Consider the following 17,867-nt stretch of genomic DNA (forward strand, 5'->3'; position numbering starts at 1 on the left):
AAGAGAGGGGGGACAGAGAGAGAGGGAGAGAGAGAGAGAGGAGAAGTTTTTGAAAGATCTTACAAAACTTTCTGGAGGTCTTGCAACAACGCATTAATTATCTTTTAGACAGACAGACAGACAGACAGACAGATAGATAGATAGATAGATATGTGATTGCACAGTGCAAACATACAGAAACACACTGGTGCTGTTACATGATCATGCATTGAGTGATGCCGTGACAATGAACCCATGGGACACAACAGCTCACTGGGACACCAGATGTATTTGAATATGCTTTTATTGTCACTGTAACTTAACCTAGGAGGTGCAGCAGAATCCTTATGCATCAAAGAAACATTTTAATATGTGGAATATGTGTGTGAGCTCTGCTGTGGAACATTTGTGCTGCCTTATTTTATTTGTATTATTCAACCTTTGCGTTTTTGTGGAAAATCCTGGATAGTTTAGCTTTAACTGTCTTTTATAGAATAAATTCAGTATCAGGGGGTCATGTAGTAGTTGCTATGTTTTAAAGGATTATAAATCAAAAAGAATTAAGTCGGAAACCAAAGTTCTTTAAGACTAAGAAATAAACTATATGACCCCAAATATGAGGCAATATTGAAAACCTAAATATTTCATATAGTTTGAATTAAGCAGCTTTAACAGTTAGAAAGAAGCTTTGAAATGTGAACATTTTAAGATGCAATCCCAATAATTAATGCGCAAATACATACAAACAAGCAGCAAGACATAACTACACCGTAAATCTTAATAATTTTATTGTCTTTGTTCTCATGAATTTTACAAATATGATACTTCTGCAATTCAACTTTAACTGTGCAACACAATGGCATTATGGACTGTTTGACTCCGCATCCCGAGGGACGCCTGTGACTCCAGGGGCTGTGAATCCTGCAGACCCGGGATTTCCATTTGGAGCGTTAGAAAATAAAAATAAAAACCAAGAGTCAAGCTTTTTTGCAATTGATCTTGAGCATTAACATTTATCGTCATCCATTCATCTCCCTCCCTCCCGCCTGTTGGGGTTCTTTGTCCGCAGGATTCACGAGCAGCTTACACACAGGATTTTTCACCACTGACGCAATGGCGGCTACTGACGGGGGAGGGAGCCGGGTCCCTTCCCCTCCGTCCTCCCCCCCACGGGTCAGAGACGACTCCTCGGAGGCGGGCGTGAAGTAAGGTGGTACAGTCTCTTTGGATGAGGCTGGCGGTACCGGGTCAGAGCTGCAGGGCTGCTTGTCTTTTTGAGAATGGGTGATCTCGCCACACAGGTTTTTTTTGGGACACCAGTACATATAAGAACAATGGCATGCAAGACTCACATACAGACCCACTTGTTATTATTTCTTTTTTTTTTTTAATAGAAAATAAAGATTCTGACATAAGTACAAGCACTGAGCCCTCGCAAACACCCAACATCCAAGCGTATTGGAAACAGTACGGAGGACCGACGATGCCTAAACTGACGCCGTTAAGAATTATCGGGGGCTTGCGACGGTTAAAACCATTTCAACACAACAGCTGGCTTCTTTTCATATTCAATAAGTCCCGTTTTTTGAGGACGTAATACATCTCACATTTATATTATTTCTTCTTCTACACCTTTTTACTACAAATGTATGTGCTTTTGATTTAAAGTAACTTGGGAAAAACGGATGGAGAAAAATGAAAAAATAGGAGAGAATAAAGTTTTGTATCTCAACGACAAATCCAACCCCACTCCGGCCAATTTATTGCAAATGAAGTGAGAACCTCGGAACAGCAACACACACTTCAATATGGCACAAGCATCTTAGATATGACCTAAATGCGTCGTCGTTGTAGGTGAATATCAAAAAACCAAACCACACCATATCTAAAAGTATTAAGACATTAATCTTCAGAAGAGCAGACGAGAAAAGGTTTTTTTTCCCCCCTTGTTGAAACATGCAGTCTGCCGCTCTGCAAGCTAAACTTGATTCTGGACCCCTTGGTAAAACTCTTGACAACATAAAAAATAAAATCAACTCTTCGTGTCGAGTGCGTACGATCACTGCAAACGATTAGTGCGCCGGCCGAGCTAAAATGTTCCTACTGTTCTCGACAGGAGCTGCAGAGTAAGACTTCATAACCCAGGTCATTGTGCAGCTGACGAGCTCTTGCTCTCCTCTCACTTGTGGGGTGGACCCAAAAAAAACGCACACTGGCCAGCAAAAGTGAAGAATGTAGTGAGTCAACTCGCCCCCTTGAGTTAAACCTCGGACTTGCAATGGTGCAAAACATTTTGGATAATTAAATAAACTTTGAAAATAAAGGTGAATGTGGATTTAAAGCACTCTCGGGGTTTTTTCCGTTGGCCTTCAGACGTCTTCACAGACCCACCTTCATCTTGCTTAGTGTGTCACCTTAAGACATTTGATGTGCTTATCTTAGTAAATGTCAGCTTCCTGCTAAGGTACCTAACTTAAAGTTTTGTCAAGTACAGAAATTACTACCTTTTCCCCTTCGAGGATATTGTTGTTGCATCATACTTTATATATATATATATATATATATATATAAAGTGTATAGCGAGAGGTGTGTTTTTCTCTTAAATGTCTCTGGAGTGTTAAGGAGAAAATCTACACGTGCAGACACATTCTTCTCCAGCCCTTTCTCTGAGGCTGCAACGTAGAAATCCTTCTCAGCAGCCCCATCCACCTGCTCACCATTTGTCCCACTACAAAATCCAATAAATATTCTTAAAAATAAGGGCAATTTGGTTAAACAAAAAAACATTTTAACAGATGAAGCAAAAATTCAATGTAGTGGCCTCACAATGTAACACAAAACTCTCAAAATACAACAAATCCATCACCGTTCCAGTCCTCAGTCAAATAAAGAAACAAAGAAAGAAATATGTCAGGGAAGGATATATCTAGAGTAGTGGTTGTTTTACAATGGCGACTATGTCGAGAGAATGACAGGGCTTCAGTTTGTCATGTTGCAACTTCTTTAAAAACTGCTTCGTCTTCCCACCTGCTTCTCTCTTCTCTCCGCGCACGGAGGTGATCATACTCTACCTGATCACAGTCTTTGACCTTAAACCCCTTCCCTTCCTCATCAAGAGCTCCTCCCGCTCCTCTTCCTCTCAGACGGGGGATAGTTCAGTCGGCGTAGTGCATGATGGACTCGACGTAGTTGCCGGGGAAGAGGCCCGTGGTGCTGTTCATCACGCCCTCGTACCAGCCGTCGTCGTTCTTCTTGATCACGTAGATGATGGCGCCCTCCATGAACGAAAGCTCGTCCTCTTTGTCGCGGCTGTAGTCGTAGATGGCCACCACTGAGGGAAAACGGCAGTTTGACGTCAACGAAACAATAATCACATGGACATCGAAACAGAAGAAGATGCAGGCGTTTTCCTACATGTTAAACTTGAAGGACAAAGAATTATTTTGTAATTTCAAACTTTGCAAACAAAACACTATGTCCCAACTGAGGAAAGGTACGAGTGAGTCACACCAGGGTGTCTGGTCTAGTATTTCAGGGAGGACTTTTCCTTTATAAATGTGCCTCATGAGGGAGCGATGATGTCACACCTTTCTCCAGGTAGCTGCGTGGGGCCCAGGGCGGGTCCTCCTCGGCATACGGGTCGCTGTACTCCACCACCGCCGACTCCTCTTCGTCCTCTTCATCCTCGTAGTCATCTGGCAGCGGTGACTGAAGCGTAGGCTCCTCAAACACCGGCTCGTCGGAAGGCGGAGGTGGGGGCGGCACGTCTGAGACTAGAAGTAGTTTTCAGGGAGGCAAGAAGAAGAAGCAGTTAGAGGAGAGGAAAGAAGTACAGGGACACAGAGGACATATTGAAATTCACATGCATTGAAGGAAGGAACAGAAACAGACCATGCTGGATGAAAATAAACTTTATACGTCAAACTCAGAAGGGTTCGATACGACGGGTACAAAGGGTGCACATACTGATTCAACTTGCATTTAGAGAAATTTAAGAAGGAACTGGATGGTTGGGATCGCTGAGAGAAATGAAAGAGGACACAGATATATAGAAACATCATCATGCTCATGAACAAACACCAACAGGCCTCATTATTCATATCATGCTTTAGGTGGTTTGGTCACCTAGAGGGGACGGATCACTGATGCTCACTAACTGCTGGGGGAGAGGATTTCGAGAACAAACGGAGGTCATGCAGAGGGAGCGAGGAGCTAAAAAACCACTTACTAGTCTCCTGAACTCGGGCCACAAAGCCCATCAGAGGCAGTTGAGGGGTGATCTGCATGGAGGGGGGAGGGGGCGCGAGCGGGCCGGCTATCACCGAGAACAAATAAGTCAAAATAAAATCAACACACGGAGATGGAGGAGGACAGGGCCAGAGAGGGTGCGTCGCAGTGGGACAGACATGAGAACAGCAAAGACACAAGAAAATGAGATTAGAATAAACATGTAAAGGACAGACAATATGTAGACAACGATTTTTAGCAAAGCACAAACCTGGGACGTCCCACATCCAGTTATTAATTATTCTTTCCATTTGTGGCTGTACAGATGGAATTTACAACTCTTTTCATAACCAATAGAAAAAAGTAGCCAGTCCTCATATTTGGGAAGCAAAAACTATGTCATCATACACTTTCTTTAAAAAGACGATCGAGTTGATCAACCTATAAATTAAGCATTAAATTAATTCAACTACACACAAACTAAAATTGCACAATTTTTCAAAAATGTTTTCGAGTACTAGGCTATGCTTTGTATATTTTATGAATACTTGCTGGTTTTCTTCTATTCTTCTATGACAGTAAATTGAATTGGACTGAACGTTGGACAAAACAGGACATTTTATAGACTAAATTATTAATTTATCGTTAAGTTATGAAAAAAATACTTGAGTTGAAGCCATAAATTACTCTTAAGAACATACTGCACAAATCATTCTGATGCCAATTGACATTTGAGCTTGGATAGAAATAAAAGCGTAGCACTCAATCAGACAGTGCTAGAGACAAATGGGGGGGTAAAACATTACAAAGAGCTGTAAAGACAAGGAGCTGATACAAAGCAGAAGTCGAGTGGAGGCAGTTAATCGAGTGGGAAAATGACAGACCACAAAAACAGACGGATCTTTTTCTGAAGAGATACAAAACGGCAGAGTAAGACTTTGGTGATCTGCTCCCTCTGAAATCTAAAAGTTTGGAGAGAAGCTGGAGTCCGAGAGAGCTGATTTAAAAATAAACAGACGATGAGATTTAAGACTGAAATGAAAAGAGGAAAAAAAAACGAATAGAACTGAAGGAACCCAGATAACAACAAGAATTGTTTAAGTGTCTGGTTCAACTTTAAACAGCTGTTAGCAGTAATAAACGTAGTAGATATTATTTCCTGCTTCAATACAAAGGACATGATTAGGTTTGTTTGACAGTTATAAAGGTAATAACTATCTAATTTGGAGTTATTTTGGGGAAATTGTTTAATAGAACCCCTTAAACAAACCTTGGTTCTGGGCGAAGTGTGGTCCACCGTTGAGCTGGCTCTGGGCCATGCTGGGCTGACCGGTGACAGACGAAGGCCGGCGGTACGGCAGGGAGCCTCCCACCTGCGGGTTCTGCTGCTGCTGAGGCTGCGCCGGGCGGTTCATGCTGTAGAACTGCACCACACCTGCGGAGAGACGACACCAGGGGGAAGCAGAGAGTCATTCAGTGAGGGTGGGGAGCTGGATTTTTAATAATCCTTCAGTGGGTCTTATAAAGGCATATTAGTTAATGATAGTTAAGAAACCTGGTAATTAGTTTCGGGATACATTTCTCAAGCAGCTACTTGAACAATTTGATTCAAATTTGATATGCAAATCTTTGCATTTGTTTTGTGTTTTACATTTTACACAGAAGCCACATTATACCATGAACAGTAGCACAGCACATTGAGTGGAAATGACAATATCCAGCAGCCACACAACTTACAAAGAAAAGGCGAAATAAATACAAACGAAATGAAGAATTCACTGCGAAAGCTTCTCACCACACGGCTCATGCATTATAGATCAGAACATCGGCATCAACACAGACGCAGGCAGCTGATGAGATGCTGTGAAGGATGAAGAGCGGAGAATCCAGCGGCGGCACATGAAACCAGGCTGTGTGATCCAGACTTTTTGATATTCGGGACAGTTTTGATCAATATTTTCAAGTGCCCTACAGTGACCTTAAAAAGTGGAATTTCTCTTCTCAGCTGTTTGCTTAAAAAGGTAGAACAGGTGTCAACATGAGACTTGCTGCTGAAGATTTTCCAAGACTGCGATAATAGACTGGAATTATCTGTGGTTATAGCTTTTAAATTATTATACGTCATATCTGCTTTAATTTCATACACTCAAAGACTCAACAGCTCTGGGTTTGAGAAATTAAAATGTGAATTTATCATTTTATTTCATACATAAAACTGATACTATTTGTTAAGTCCTGATTTTGTTTACGATTACTAGCGTTTGGTCAACCTTATCACTGAAGACCTGACTTGATCAATGACTGATCGATAGTTACAAGCTGTCAGACAATACCATTGAATATGCTGGTTGATGACACATCAGTGGATGAACACATCTGTGTCTCAAGGCGGGAGGATGCATGTCAGGGGGGAGGCAGGATGGAGGATGTAGAGAGGGAGCGGGTGAGCTTCTCCCACCGTTTCTCACACTCACCTTGTGCATGGTTGCCGAAAGTGGCGGGGCCTGTGCCAGTGGGGGCCGCAGAGGTGGGGAGCTGGGGAGGGGGTGGTGGTACAGGCGGGATCTCTACAGGTGGGTTGGGGGCCTGTGGGGGGCTGTCTAGGGCAGAGGGCCCCGGGGGACCAGGGGTTGTGGCAGAGGTGGAGGTGTTGGAGGGAGGTTTGGCGGGATTGGCGGGGTTGGATGGGACAGGGACTGAACCCGAGGGGCCGAAGGTCAGGGAGTTGAAGAGGTATTAAAAACAATCCGGAAGGAGAGAAAAGATAGGTGAAGGAGGTCAAGATAAGAGTGAGAAGGGAAGACAGGATTGCAGTAGATCCAGGGTGTCACACATTGTGATTTGAATTTAAAACAATTTGAAACCCAGAGTATAGCCTCTTTAATATTGAAAAAAGATTAGTCAAGTTAGTTGGTTTCAAGCACTAAATCATCATGCAGTCAGCTTCTTGGAGAGGGAAGTAGAAGCAGGCGTTACCTGGGAAGGCGTTGGGTGGGGCCGGGGTCGGCACAGCGATGGGTATGCCCACGCTGCCACTGCCGCTGTTCTCCCGGCTGCTGCTGCGACTGCTGCTGGGGTGGCTGCCTCCGCTGCTCCCACTGCTGGTGGGAGGGTGGCAAAAGAAATCAGGCCACTTACACTCAGGCACACGCGCACATTCAGACCTCTGGGAGAAACTGCCTTTGTTGCGCAACTCATCTTAACACATAAATGTTGAGGCCTACATTTAAAAGGTAACCCCAGGGTACTTCACTTAAAGGCCGGGTATACTCGGGGGGGAGAAGTTCTTATGACCCGTCATGCAACCATGTAGAAAAGCAAGTGTGTTTACAGCTGTTTTAAACTGCAGGTAAAAGTCAGCCATAATAGAAGGGGCCAGAAACTTTACTTACAGTCGTAGTAAACAATATAATTGTGCAAATGAATAGTGTTACACATAAGTTGTGTACAGAATGAAAAACAGATTGAAAGAGAAGTGGGCTCGAGTATCAAACTGTAGGTTTTGTAAGGTTGAAGAAATTGGGTGCGGCCTCTGGATGCAGTTTGACCATCCGACAAGCACTGGCTGCTTGCAGCTTTCGCAATTCTATTACCATGAATACTAGGTTTCTTTATCAGATAACTGATTAAATAAAATGATAAGAAAGTAGCCACGACCTTGTTGTTTCTCACTTACAGACTGTGGTCCAACTCTGATATTTGAATGGTGCGAAAGAGACTGAAAACTGCTCCTTGTTCATTTGGATGCAATTGCTTTGTTTTCTCAAGCAATGCTCTGTCATCCCCTTATTTGCTGGTGCTTTCAGCTCATTTGCACAAGCTGGAAAAAACACCTTAATCCTAACACTGATATTTGTGGCAGCCACAGTGCGAATAAAGCTGTAGTCAAACGTTTGTGTTTGATGAATCAGTGACGTCAAAGATTGCAAACTAGCGATAGTTCCAGGGCCGGGAAACATCATTTATCCAAGTGAGATTAATGCTGATTAATTGTATTTGACACAATATGAGTGTCATTCATCTTTATATTCCAGTTGCTACCAGCCTAGAATGGGTGTTCACGTAAAGGTGTGTGTCGCATCCCCTTCCCTGGCTTCTCAATAACTCAGGTTAATAACGTGGCACCCTCATGAGCATTCATGTGTTAGCGTGAGCGGTTATGCTTTAGAAATGACTATGTGCCACAGCAGCGAGAAGCCTCACCAACGACAAATGACAAAGGTGACGCAGGACGAAGACAAAGATATAAAAAGCAGGAAGCATCAAGACACATGGGGCAGACTTTTGGTTGGACAGAGGAGAGCGCATGGCTGGGAGATGAAGAGAATGAGCTATGGATGGAGTGATGCGGATAAAGACTGCTGAGAGGAGAGTCGGGGAAAGTTGTCTTGTCTATTTCCGGACCAGGAATGTTAAAGATTTTTGGGGCAACAGATCGGGCACAGTAGAGAGGAGATCTATGAATATTTGTCTGTTTTGGATGAAATAGTCATCTTGGGTTGACAGGGCTGTGAGGGCGATGTTGCCTATTTCATTTCGATCACTCCAGGAACCTGTGTCTCGCCGTGCAATCTCTACCTCGTCCTCATTTGAGCAAGCGCGTAGGTGAGGGGTTTCCAAATCAAGTGTTAATCTGGGCTTTCCTTTCAAGTTGGAACTGTTAAATAAGGTCATACTTGTGAGTTGAGGTGGAAAAAAAGAGACGGGAGTGATTACACTTTCCATAATAAGTTACTTCAGAGAGGAAGAAGAGGGGAAAAGATGCTCAGATGCTGGCTCGCACTTTTAAAGTGTGGGAGAGGAGAAGAAGAAAGGGGTAGTAGGTGGAGGAAAAAAGTGGCTTGTTTAAGAAGTGTTGAGAGGCATGCTGGGAACAGGGGAGGGGGGTACCTGTACGTGCGGTTCCTCTGATTAACGGATGCAGTGCGTGCAGGGCTCTGCTGGGGCTGCGGCATGTTGCGCGTCGGGCTTGAGACGTAGTCGTTAGGGACAACGGGCGGACGTACCGGCTCGAGTGTCCTATAGGGGGAGTGGCGCCTGCGAGAGGGTCAGGAGGGGGGAGGGGGCATCCACAGAGAAGTGTAGGGGAAGGGGAGGGGGGAGGAGGAGAGCAAGAAACAAACAAGTGCAAACTTAAAAAAGGGGTATGTCAGGTGGTGAACATCGGGGGGAGGGGGGGAGGGGTGGCTGGGGTCCACATGTGTTGAGGGGCAAACAGCAGACGTCAGGGCGGAACGCTGCTATCGCCTAAAAACCACACTTCCATAAGATGTGCACTGTCTCCACGGTCGGGAAGAATAAAAGAATGGAGCAATCTTCTCCCCTTCCACTTCCTGAGTTTTCAAATTCCCATCCACTATGGGATCCACTTCCTCAGAGCTAGTAACCTACAAACTGAAAGTCTGGACGAAAAGTTTGGATCGTGCAATCACGCACACGACTTTTACGGATTTTTGTAGTGTTGAATTTGAAGAGAAATAAGCTGTTTTGATGACAGTGAACTCTCTGCTTGCAGATATGCCACATAATCTAGATAACAGTGAGCCCTTTGTTGAACAGAAATAGAAAAGACAGTTTTCTGGATAAGGTAAATGTGTGTGCTTTGCACTGACAGCAACAAGACAATGAAAATTGTACTCAAGTGATCCTGAAATGTAGAAAAAGTGGCTTCAGATTGGCTGAAATATTTCCAATTAGTTCTGCCAATGTGTCCCTGATCATGACTTTGAATCACTGCCTCCATATTCTGAACTAGAAACTTGCACATTCATTAAAAAAGAAACATGGAAAGTGATTTTTAACCCGACAGCAGCGCTATGCTGGTGGCGTCTTCGGTTTTTAAAATGAGGAAAAGAAAAACAGAACCCTGATATTTATTGATCTGGGCCTGAGAAGATGCATTGGAATGTTAATTTCCCAGCTGACACAGTGGGGTGACCCATCTCTGAGCACTGTTGCTATGGCAAAAACGTTGCTATGAGGAATATGGGGCAGCCAGGAGTGGGCGGGCTGGGTCGAAAAGACACAAAACTGAAAGTAAATTTGGAAAAAACAAACGAAGAGGAAGTTGAATAACAAAAGAGAGACGATAAATTAAAATCACGAATAAGATGTCCGCTCGTAGCCACAGGCTGCGGCGGAAGGTGCGCCATGGAGAGCTGGAGCTGTGGTTGATCAGCATGCGTCTTGAAGGGACAGACACACAAACACACACACCTCGGAGGGTCAATATGAAGGGGGTGGACACAATCACAAATTCAGAGACAGACAATTGTGGAGATTATGAACACACACACACACACACACAGACATACGTTTCCCACATACACAGAGAACAAACTGCATTTGATGCCCAGGAAGGTCCCACGGGTGACAACAACACAACATTAATGTGCTGCGCTAGCCGAGTCCCTGTGGGATAAGAGATACCTCCAACAGTCAAGACACAGAACAGCAGTAACATTAAAAAAAAAAAAAACCTTCAGCTTTAAGACCATAAGAACATTTACAGTGACCTTTATAATCGTGTTCCTCCTGTGCCCCTGGCATTAGACAAATCCCAGTGAAAAGCTTTTAGACTGGGAGATCTGAGCGCTCACCACGTGCACAACATTCTGCTGAGCCCAGGCCCAATTACATGACTTTTTTATATATTTGACACTGCAAACGCAAACTTGACAGTTTCATCCAAACTTTACTTTTGTGGTTAAACAGCCCAGAGCAGAATGGTGGCTAAATGGTTGGTATTCTCACAAGAAGGACTTTGCTTGTTAGTGTATTATTAGCGTTTTCTCTTCTCTAAAATCTGTTTCTTCCAGTTTCATAATTCAAGAAGTGATGACCATGTGCATAAAAATACCACCAGTGGCTTGCCATATTTGGGGCAGAGTGCAAGATCCACAATGGCACAAACTTATCAGTCAGAAAAAGTCCTTTATTATGCTTCACGAGGTGTGTGCGATATGTAGGCATTTGAAAGTTTCACGTAAAAATCTCTCCTGCATATAGAGACAAAGGGATGAAGGAACAAATTTGGTGGAAGGCATTTCCAAAATAAAAAAGAGAGACTCTAAACCCAGTCTCCCCTGTGCAGATGAAAAACCACAACACAGATTACCGCTGTGATGAGAACTACCACTGACGTCCATTCTAAATCACCCCGAGGACACTAATTAAACAGAGGTAAAGGGGAGATGATGAAACTGGGAGCAACCAGGCTCATCTGAAGGACTCGTGGTTTCTTTACCAAAGCCACAAAACACACACCCAGTCTCTGACAGACACCGGTCTGCCTCCTTACGTCCGTCTGAACTCGCACCGAGGCGCTGGCACAGTTTACATACCCAAGGGTCCCTTTGCCTGACATGGGCGGGCTGGGGGGCTTCTGTGTGGGGGGGTTGGTGCGAGGGAGTGCGCCTCCTCCGGCCTTCATGTTCTGGGCGCTGGCCTATAGCAGGACATGTGCGAGGTTGTTTGTTAGTTTATACAGTAAATCTGATAATTAAGACGAGTAAAAACATGTACAACAGTTATCGGTCTTGTCAAACTATTTCTTTAAACGGTGAACAAACTCAAAAGAAAAAGAATACTCCCACAGCAAACCAAACCAAATACAAATTAATTCAACAAACACATATCACCTCCCTCGTTTGAGGCGCTTACTTTGATAGTCTTACCTTAAACCTTTGCAACCACTATGGTTGATTATAAAGATACAATTAGGCAAGCAGAAAGAGGGGGGAGAGAAGAAAGCAGAGGATTAGTGTGTGAAGGAGGAGAGAAAAAAGGGGGGAGAGAAAAACAACAATTATTCATGCATGTGCTACAAAGAGCCAAGCCGGTAAGATTCAGGCAACAATGGCTCAGTGATGATATTGGAGGAATTTATTCGTTGAGACCTTCAGCGGAACAAGCTCGTCTTTGTTTGCAAAGACAGTGTGAAACAAGATTTCCAAAAATATCAGCCACATTTACCTTTTTTATTAGATAAAATCATTACTGTGCAGGAGCAGCAGCAGGTGACAGACTAACAAAAACAGCAGCTATATTTAGCTGAATGTCTTGGGTGACATTTCCCATCCTAGTGAAAGGCCCGGGTCATTGATTTCTTCTAACATTACTTGTCACTGAAACCCAGGAGTGATCATTTGACCTCTGAAAGTCCTTTCCTTTAGGTTTTCTGCAGTGAACAGCCCAGATTAATCCCATAACAAGAATACAATCCGGTTTCTGAATTCCACACATTCTTTCAGACTGTTTTTTAAGGTCTCATTAAAATGTAAAAAATTACATTAGTCCTCTTGCAGCAGTGGTTCCCAGGCGCTGCTGCATGTGAACCCTGAATATGAAGTTGTTGTCACATGGAGTATTATTGATTTCTGCTTCTTGGATTATTCATTGGAATAATTTTTCAACACCTAAAGATGTAAAGCTGCACAGTGCTTCACATAAAATACATTTTAAAAAGATGGATGGTAGAAAAACAAACATAATTCAGAGTTTTATGTTTTCCTACCCACCCTAGTATAAACATTTGTTTCAGAAGCAGTGAATCGTGCATATAAATTAGGTCTAACAAGTGAAACTAAGGCAAAAAGGAAGAAATTCCCCACCTTGACTCCATGACCCATGTCGTCTAACAGGCTGTAGTCGATGGACTTGCGGATGTAGCGCACAGGCCTCTCGGGATTGGCTGGGGCGATGATCTTGTGTGTGCGGGATGTGTTCTTGTTGGTGGTGAGGATGCCGATCTCCCGCCGTGCTACTTTCTCTTTGTGGATGTCCACCGTCTGGGGACATGAAGTACAGAGACAGACAAAGCAATATTAACACTGACATTTAGCAGGAATATCAAAAAAGAAGTAATCATTAGTCTTTGCATGAATTCTTTGTGTGTCAGTTCCCGACCTGTGAGATGTGGTTGATGGAGGACTCCATGCGGCGGAGCTGCGAGGCCTGGATGTCCAGCATCTGCAGGACATTGTTGGCCAGTGTGTTGATCAGGTAGGCTACGCTGGCCAGAGACTGGGTGGTGTAGTTCTTAGTCTCTTCCAGCGCCCTCTGTTTGTCTGGAGACTGAACGAGAGGGAAGAGAGAATAGTGACATCTGAACTTCTGCACATATTTGGATTGGATTTCGTGGAGATGGAGCGGTTTGTCAGGAGCAATCCACACTGGCACATTGTGCCATTAAAATACAGTTTCGCATTAAACCAATTTTAAAATGAAGTTTTATCCAAGATGATGTCATCAAAAACCACTTTCAGTCAATCTCCTCTATTGTCAGACCCACAAAAGACAAATGACAAGTTGATATATAAAATACTGATATAAATCAGTTATTGAAATATTAGTAGATTATTTCCGTCTCGTCATTAATCAACCATGTGTTGCATAATGAAATAAAGACGAGAAATGTCACGTTAGAAGAGTTTAAACATTCCCTGTGACAGATTACCTCACTGTGAGGAGGTCGCCTATTAAAAACACATGCTCCCCATTAACACTGCAGTTAAATGGAATCCCTGCATCTACACTGCCAACATTCTTTCCTTCCATTGTGAAATCAGGGGCTATAATCAAAGCAATAAGAGTGACACCAACAGTGATAGTAGAGAAAGAGTTTGTGCTTTCAACAGTCGGCTGAATAATACAACTGTTTCTGATTGGGTATTTAAAGCATTTACATTTCATTAAAAGCCATCACACAGCTCAAGAGCGTGTGTATCAGCCCTTTAAGTTGTATTCGTAATTGCTTAATTTAAATTCATCATTGCGTGAGAGAAAAACGGTGAGAGATCAGATGTCACAGGTTAACATGACACACAGCGGTCCCTTCTTTCATTCATGAAACCATAACGAAACGTAATTTCTATGGAATGCTGCTAAACAACCATCTGACAGACAAACGATATCTGATGAATACCCTCCTTGGCGGAGGTAACAATATATATTTTTTAAACTTAACGAGCAGGAAGTGAGAAGCAGGTAATACGGCTGCAGCCAGAGTAAAGGGAGTCTTGTAAGGCAGCTGGTCGGGCCGTGGGCACAGCGTGGGCACATCAACTGGAACATCAAAGTGCAGATGGATCAGCTAATGTTGCTGCTGGGAAACTGCTCCTCACTGACACTGCATGCAGGGCTGGGCTGCAACAGCATATCATACTTAATTTTGGGAATGAAAGCAACTATTTTGATCATTAATTTATTGTCGAAGCCATTTTTCAAGCAGAAAAGACACCAACTTCTTTGTTGTTGCTTCTAGAATGTGTGGACTTACAGCTTTTATTTGTCTAATAAAAGGTCACTTTAAGATTTAGGAGACATATTTCACTATTGTCTGACATTTTATCTTCTCGAATGTGAGGATTCGCTGCATGTCCTTGTCCTGCATTTTAATAAACTGAATATCTATGCATTTTTCCAACATCAGTCTGTGTGGTGCTGATTTTACCACAAAGATTTAAACAGACTCATAATAGAAGCAGCACCAAACAGCGAACAAGCAGAGGTGTCCACACTCGTCACAGCAGCCACATCCTCAGTGGTAACATGTCTATTCCCCTGTAATGAGAAACCAACTGCGCTTGGGATGCAAGAAAAAAAAAAACTTCTGAGGAGTCGCAAAGTGGCATCCAATCATACACATCATCGGACAGTCTGCAAACGCAGGAGTGTGGGGGGGTGCAGCTTTGCCCAAGGATCGGGACAAACTGGCTACATGCAGAGCAGAAGGGAGACATTTTTTGATCTGTGTATTGTTGTTTGTCTTTATAGGAAACACTGATGGATATAGACATCTGCATTTGAACATTTTGTCTTTCTCAGCTACTCATTCGTGCCAATTACAGGTTTCTAGGCCTACTTGTTAAATTAACGCAGCTGAAAAGCATCTTCCACTATGAAGCCACATTTAAATCCACTAGATCCAGATTTGTATTTGGATATGAAAGCCTCAATATATGTCTGAATTTCTTCATCAGGATTCACACTTAATTCTCTGAGAAATCCATGAAAACGTTTAAAAACACTGTCTTGCAATTATAAGAAAGTAAAATATCCTGGATCTGCCCCAACATTTAATGGGCTCCTTCCCTGATCCATGCTGCATCCTTCCACCGTGATCCGTCCAATAGTTTTTGCTTAACAAACAAGCACAGACAAAAACGTAACCGCAGGTAACAAACAGGTATCTAACAAGTTTAGCAACTTATAATTCATCCAACAGCCTTTCTAGGAAATGTTCTACTAATTACCCGCTAAATAAGAAAACATGAGACAAGGTTCCAGGAAATGTGATGTCAAATATGGGACCTATACTATCAATTAGAAAATAAAAAATGAAATACTAAGTAGACTACTTATCCAAATCAAGAGTCTAAGGACAGACGACACTGTGCTGAATGTAAAGCCCATTTATCCGTCCATTGATTTGACTAATGCATTTTTAGAGCATCTGTAGCATGTGGATTACAAGTGTGAACAAACTGAAAGAACAACAATCAGTAGGCCAAAACACTCTCCAAGCCCAAGTTCAACAAGTGTCCATCCCTACGTGACTAATGTGTAAAGACTCGGAGGCAGACAGGGCAGGGCAACGGCGTGAATTGCAGCTCGAAATTGAGAGATCAAGTATCCCACTAAATAACCCTCTGATGAATACTACTGTCTGTCTATTCTATTAGTGGTAATACCCATTGGAGAGCAGCTGGGTAAACCTTGCAGGGGGGGAAGAGGAATCCAGGGCAGCCTGCCAGACAGCAAGTTGCCAGCATCCAAGAGCCGCCGCCTCCTCAGGAGAACCTGTCAGACCTGATCAGCCCTGTTCATCAAGGACGTCAGGTTTTTTAGCATCACACCTTTGTCAAAACCTCGCGGAGCCACATTTCCATCCATCAAAGCAGGGCCGTGATTAGAGAAAGCACGGGGTGATCTGAATGGGGCTGGGGAAGTGGCAGCCCACCTGCAGCATGCCCACAGACAGTACAGATGATCACTTCACGACACATGCATGCAAAAACACCCGGTTTTCTTTTAAACCTGAAGCTCAATCCAGGAACAGTAATCAGGAACTTTAAAAGCCTTTTTTGGGGGGGGGGGGGGGGGGGGGGGGGGGGGATGTTTGAACGCGTTAAGATGCTTAATTTCAGTGTGTGTGCGACTGCAGCATTAAAAAGGTCCCAACATCATAAATCAGTGGTTTATCTCCTGTCAGGAGGAGCTCAATGGAGATTAATCTGGCCTGGGATCTGCTCCTGCATCCCCCCGGGGCCGGTGCCCGATCAGCTGGCCCGCGGGGAGCAGCGGTGGCCGATCGCGCAGAAATTGATTTTTCACGGCGCCCCGTTTGGTCATTTGGACCGCGGCTGATGCCGAGCAGCTAGCAGGCTAACAGAGCTAGCCCCCCACCGTGGGATGTACAAGTCACACACGCCGTTATTACGAGGGGGTGGGGGGAGTCGGGGGGAGTGTGGGTTGTGCGCCCAAAAAAAAGCAAAGCTGACCCCTCCGGGTGTGAACGCGACGCGGGTGACGACACCCAGTGTGTTCGTCTGTGGGAGAAAACGCCCAGACTGCAGGTTGTGTGTTTGCGTTAGCCCATGGCTAGCTAACCACGTCGGCAGCGTTAGCAGCAGCTAGCCGAGCATCAGTGGTCGCCCCGCCGTGAAAAAATTAAAGAAACCCTCCCCCCTCCTCCCCACACACACCGTGTTTTCCCCCCCCGCGCAGGTGACAGCCTACCTGGACATAGTTGCTCTCGCAGTACTCCGCGACTCGTTCCAAATTGGTGAAACTGTCCAGTAGCGCGCTTCGTCCTGCTGGAATCTCCTCTTCCAGTAGCATTTGCAGCTCCGCCATTTTCACATCTTTAGCGGAGCAGTGTGTGTATGTGTGGTGCTGGTGGTGGTTGGAGGGGGCTCTCGCTGGCGCCGCCGCGGCCGTGGGCGGTACTGCAGGGGCTCTCCCCAGCAGGGGTTCCCAAAACTGATCATGTTGGGAACAGGAACGCAGAAAAACCAAACTCCCCACTGGATAAAACAATGTTTCTCAAGTTATGTGGTTTGCAAAAATGCTCCAGGCTTATTCTACTCATTATGAAATACTTGCAACAAAACCATCCTGTCAGGGATTCCTCTTTTATTCTATTGCAGAACAGCATGAGAGGCTCCCAGGGGCCGATGGACTTCCAAGATTATCTCTATTGCATTTGGCTATACACAATGTGGTTAACCACAAATTTGTTAGAAATTTGCACCGCTGAAGTAGAACGTCAGGCGTGACAGGCCCTTTGTTGTCTCTGTGTTTTGAAACATGCATTTTATCAGTTCGTTCTAAATTGATTTAGTCCACTTCCACTCACAGTTGTCCCCCCCACAGCCATAAGGCCTCTGACCTCTTGGCAACAACCATGATGGACATGTACTATAAATACATTGCACTGTCACGTTACTATATGTGATAATCTGATTTATTGTAAGCTTTGTATTTTATCAAGCAATTAACAATGTGGCAGAGGAGGACTCTTGTCTGGATTTAAAATAATAACTCACAGATAATAAGTAACATTTAATATAGCGCTGTAATGATTAATCAAATAATAAATACAATCTATCAATAATCAATTAACAGTTAAGGTCCCTATTCAAGCGATTCCTGCTTTT

At 43.9% G+C, this 17,867-nt stretch overlaps 1 protein-coding gene across 18 annotated transcripts; it reads right to left on the bottom strand.

Moving 5' to 3' along the window:
• Positions 1–749: 749 nt before the first annotated feature.
• Positions 750–17,114, bottom strand: abi2b (abl-interactor 2b). Of its 18 annotated transcripts, none has more exons than XM_034613555.1 (12): positions 16,948–17,114; positions 13,114–13,281; positions 12,819–12,995; positions 11,883–11,900; positions 11,550–11,653; positions 9,097–9,243; positions 7,183–7,304; positions 6,681–6,902; positions 5,477–5,641; positions 4,208–4,294; positions 3,567–3,752; positions 750–3,310 (listed from the first exon to the last, which is right to left on the bottom strand). In XM_034613555.1, exons 1-12 carry the CDS (start codon positions 17,062–17,064, stop codon positions 3,135–3,137), a joined length of 1,689 nt encoding a protein of 562 aa, XP_034469446.1. In that variant the 5' UTR covers positions 17,065–17,114; the 3' UTR covers positions 750–3,134. The 18 variants fall into 18 exon arrangements, with proteins under 18 accessions (XP_034469446.1, XP_034469438.1, XP_034469491.1 ...); XM_034613547.1 differs by having other exon boundaries at positions 7,183–7,307; XM_034613600.1 differs by lacking the exon at positions 9,097–9,243.
• Between the last annotated feature and the right edge of the window lie 753 nt (positions 17,115–17,867).

This window comes from Hippoglossus hippoglossus, chromosome 2 (assembly GCF_009819705.1).
Source record: "Hippoglossus hippoglossus isolate fHipHip1 chromosome 2, fHipHip1.pri, whole genome shotgun sequence".
Lineage (NCBI taxonomy): Eukaryota > Metazoa > Chordata > Actinopteri > Pleuronectiformes > Pleuronectidae > Hippoglossus > Hippoglossus hippoglossus.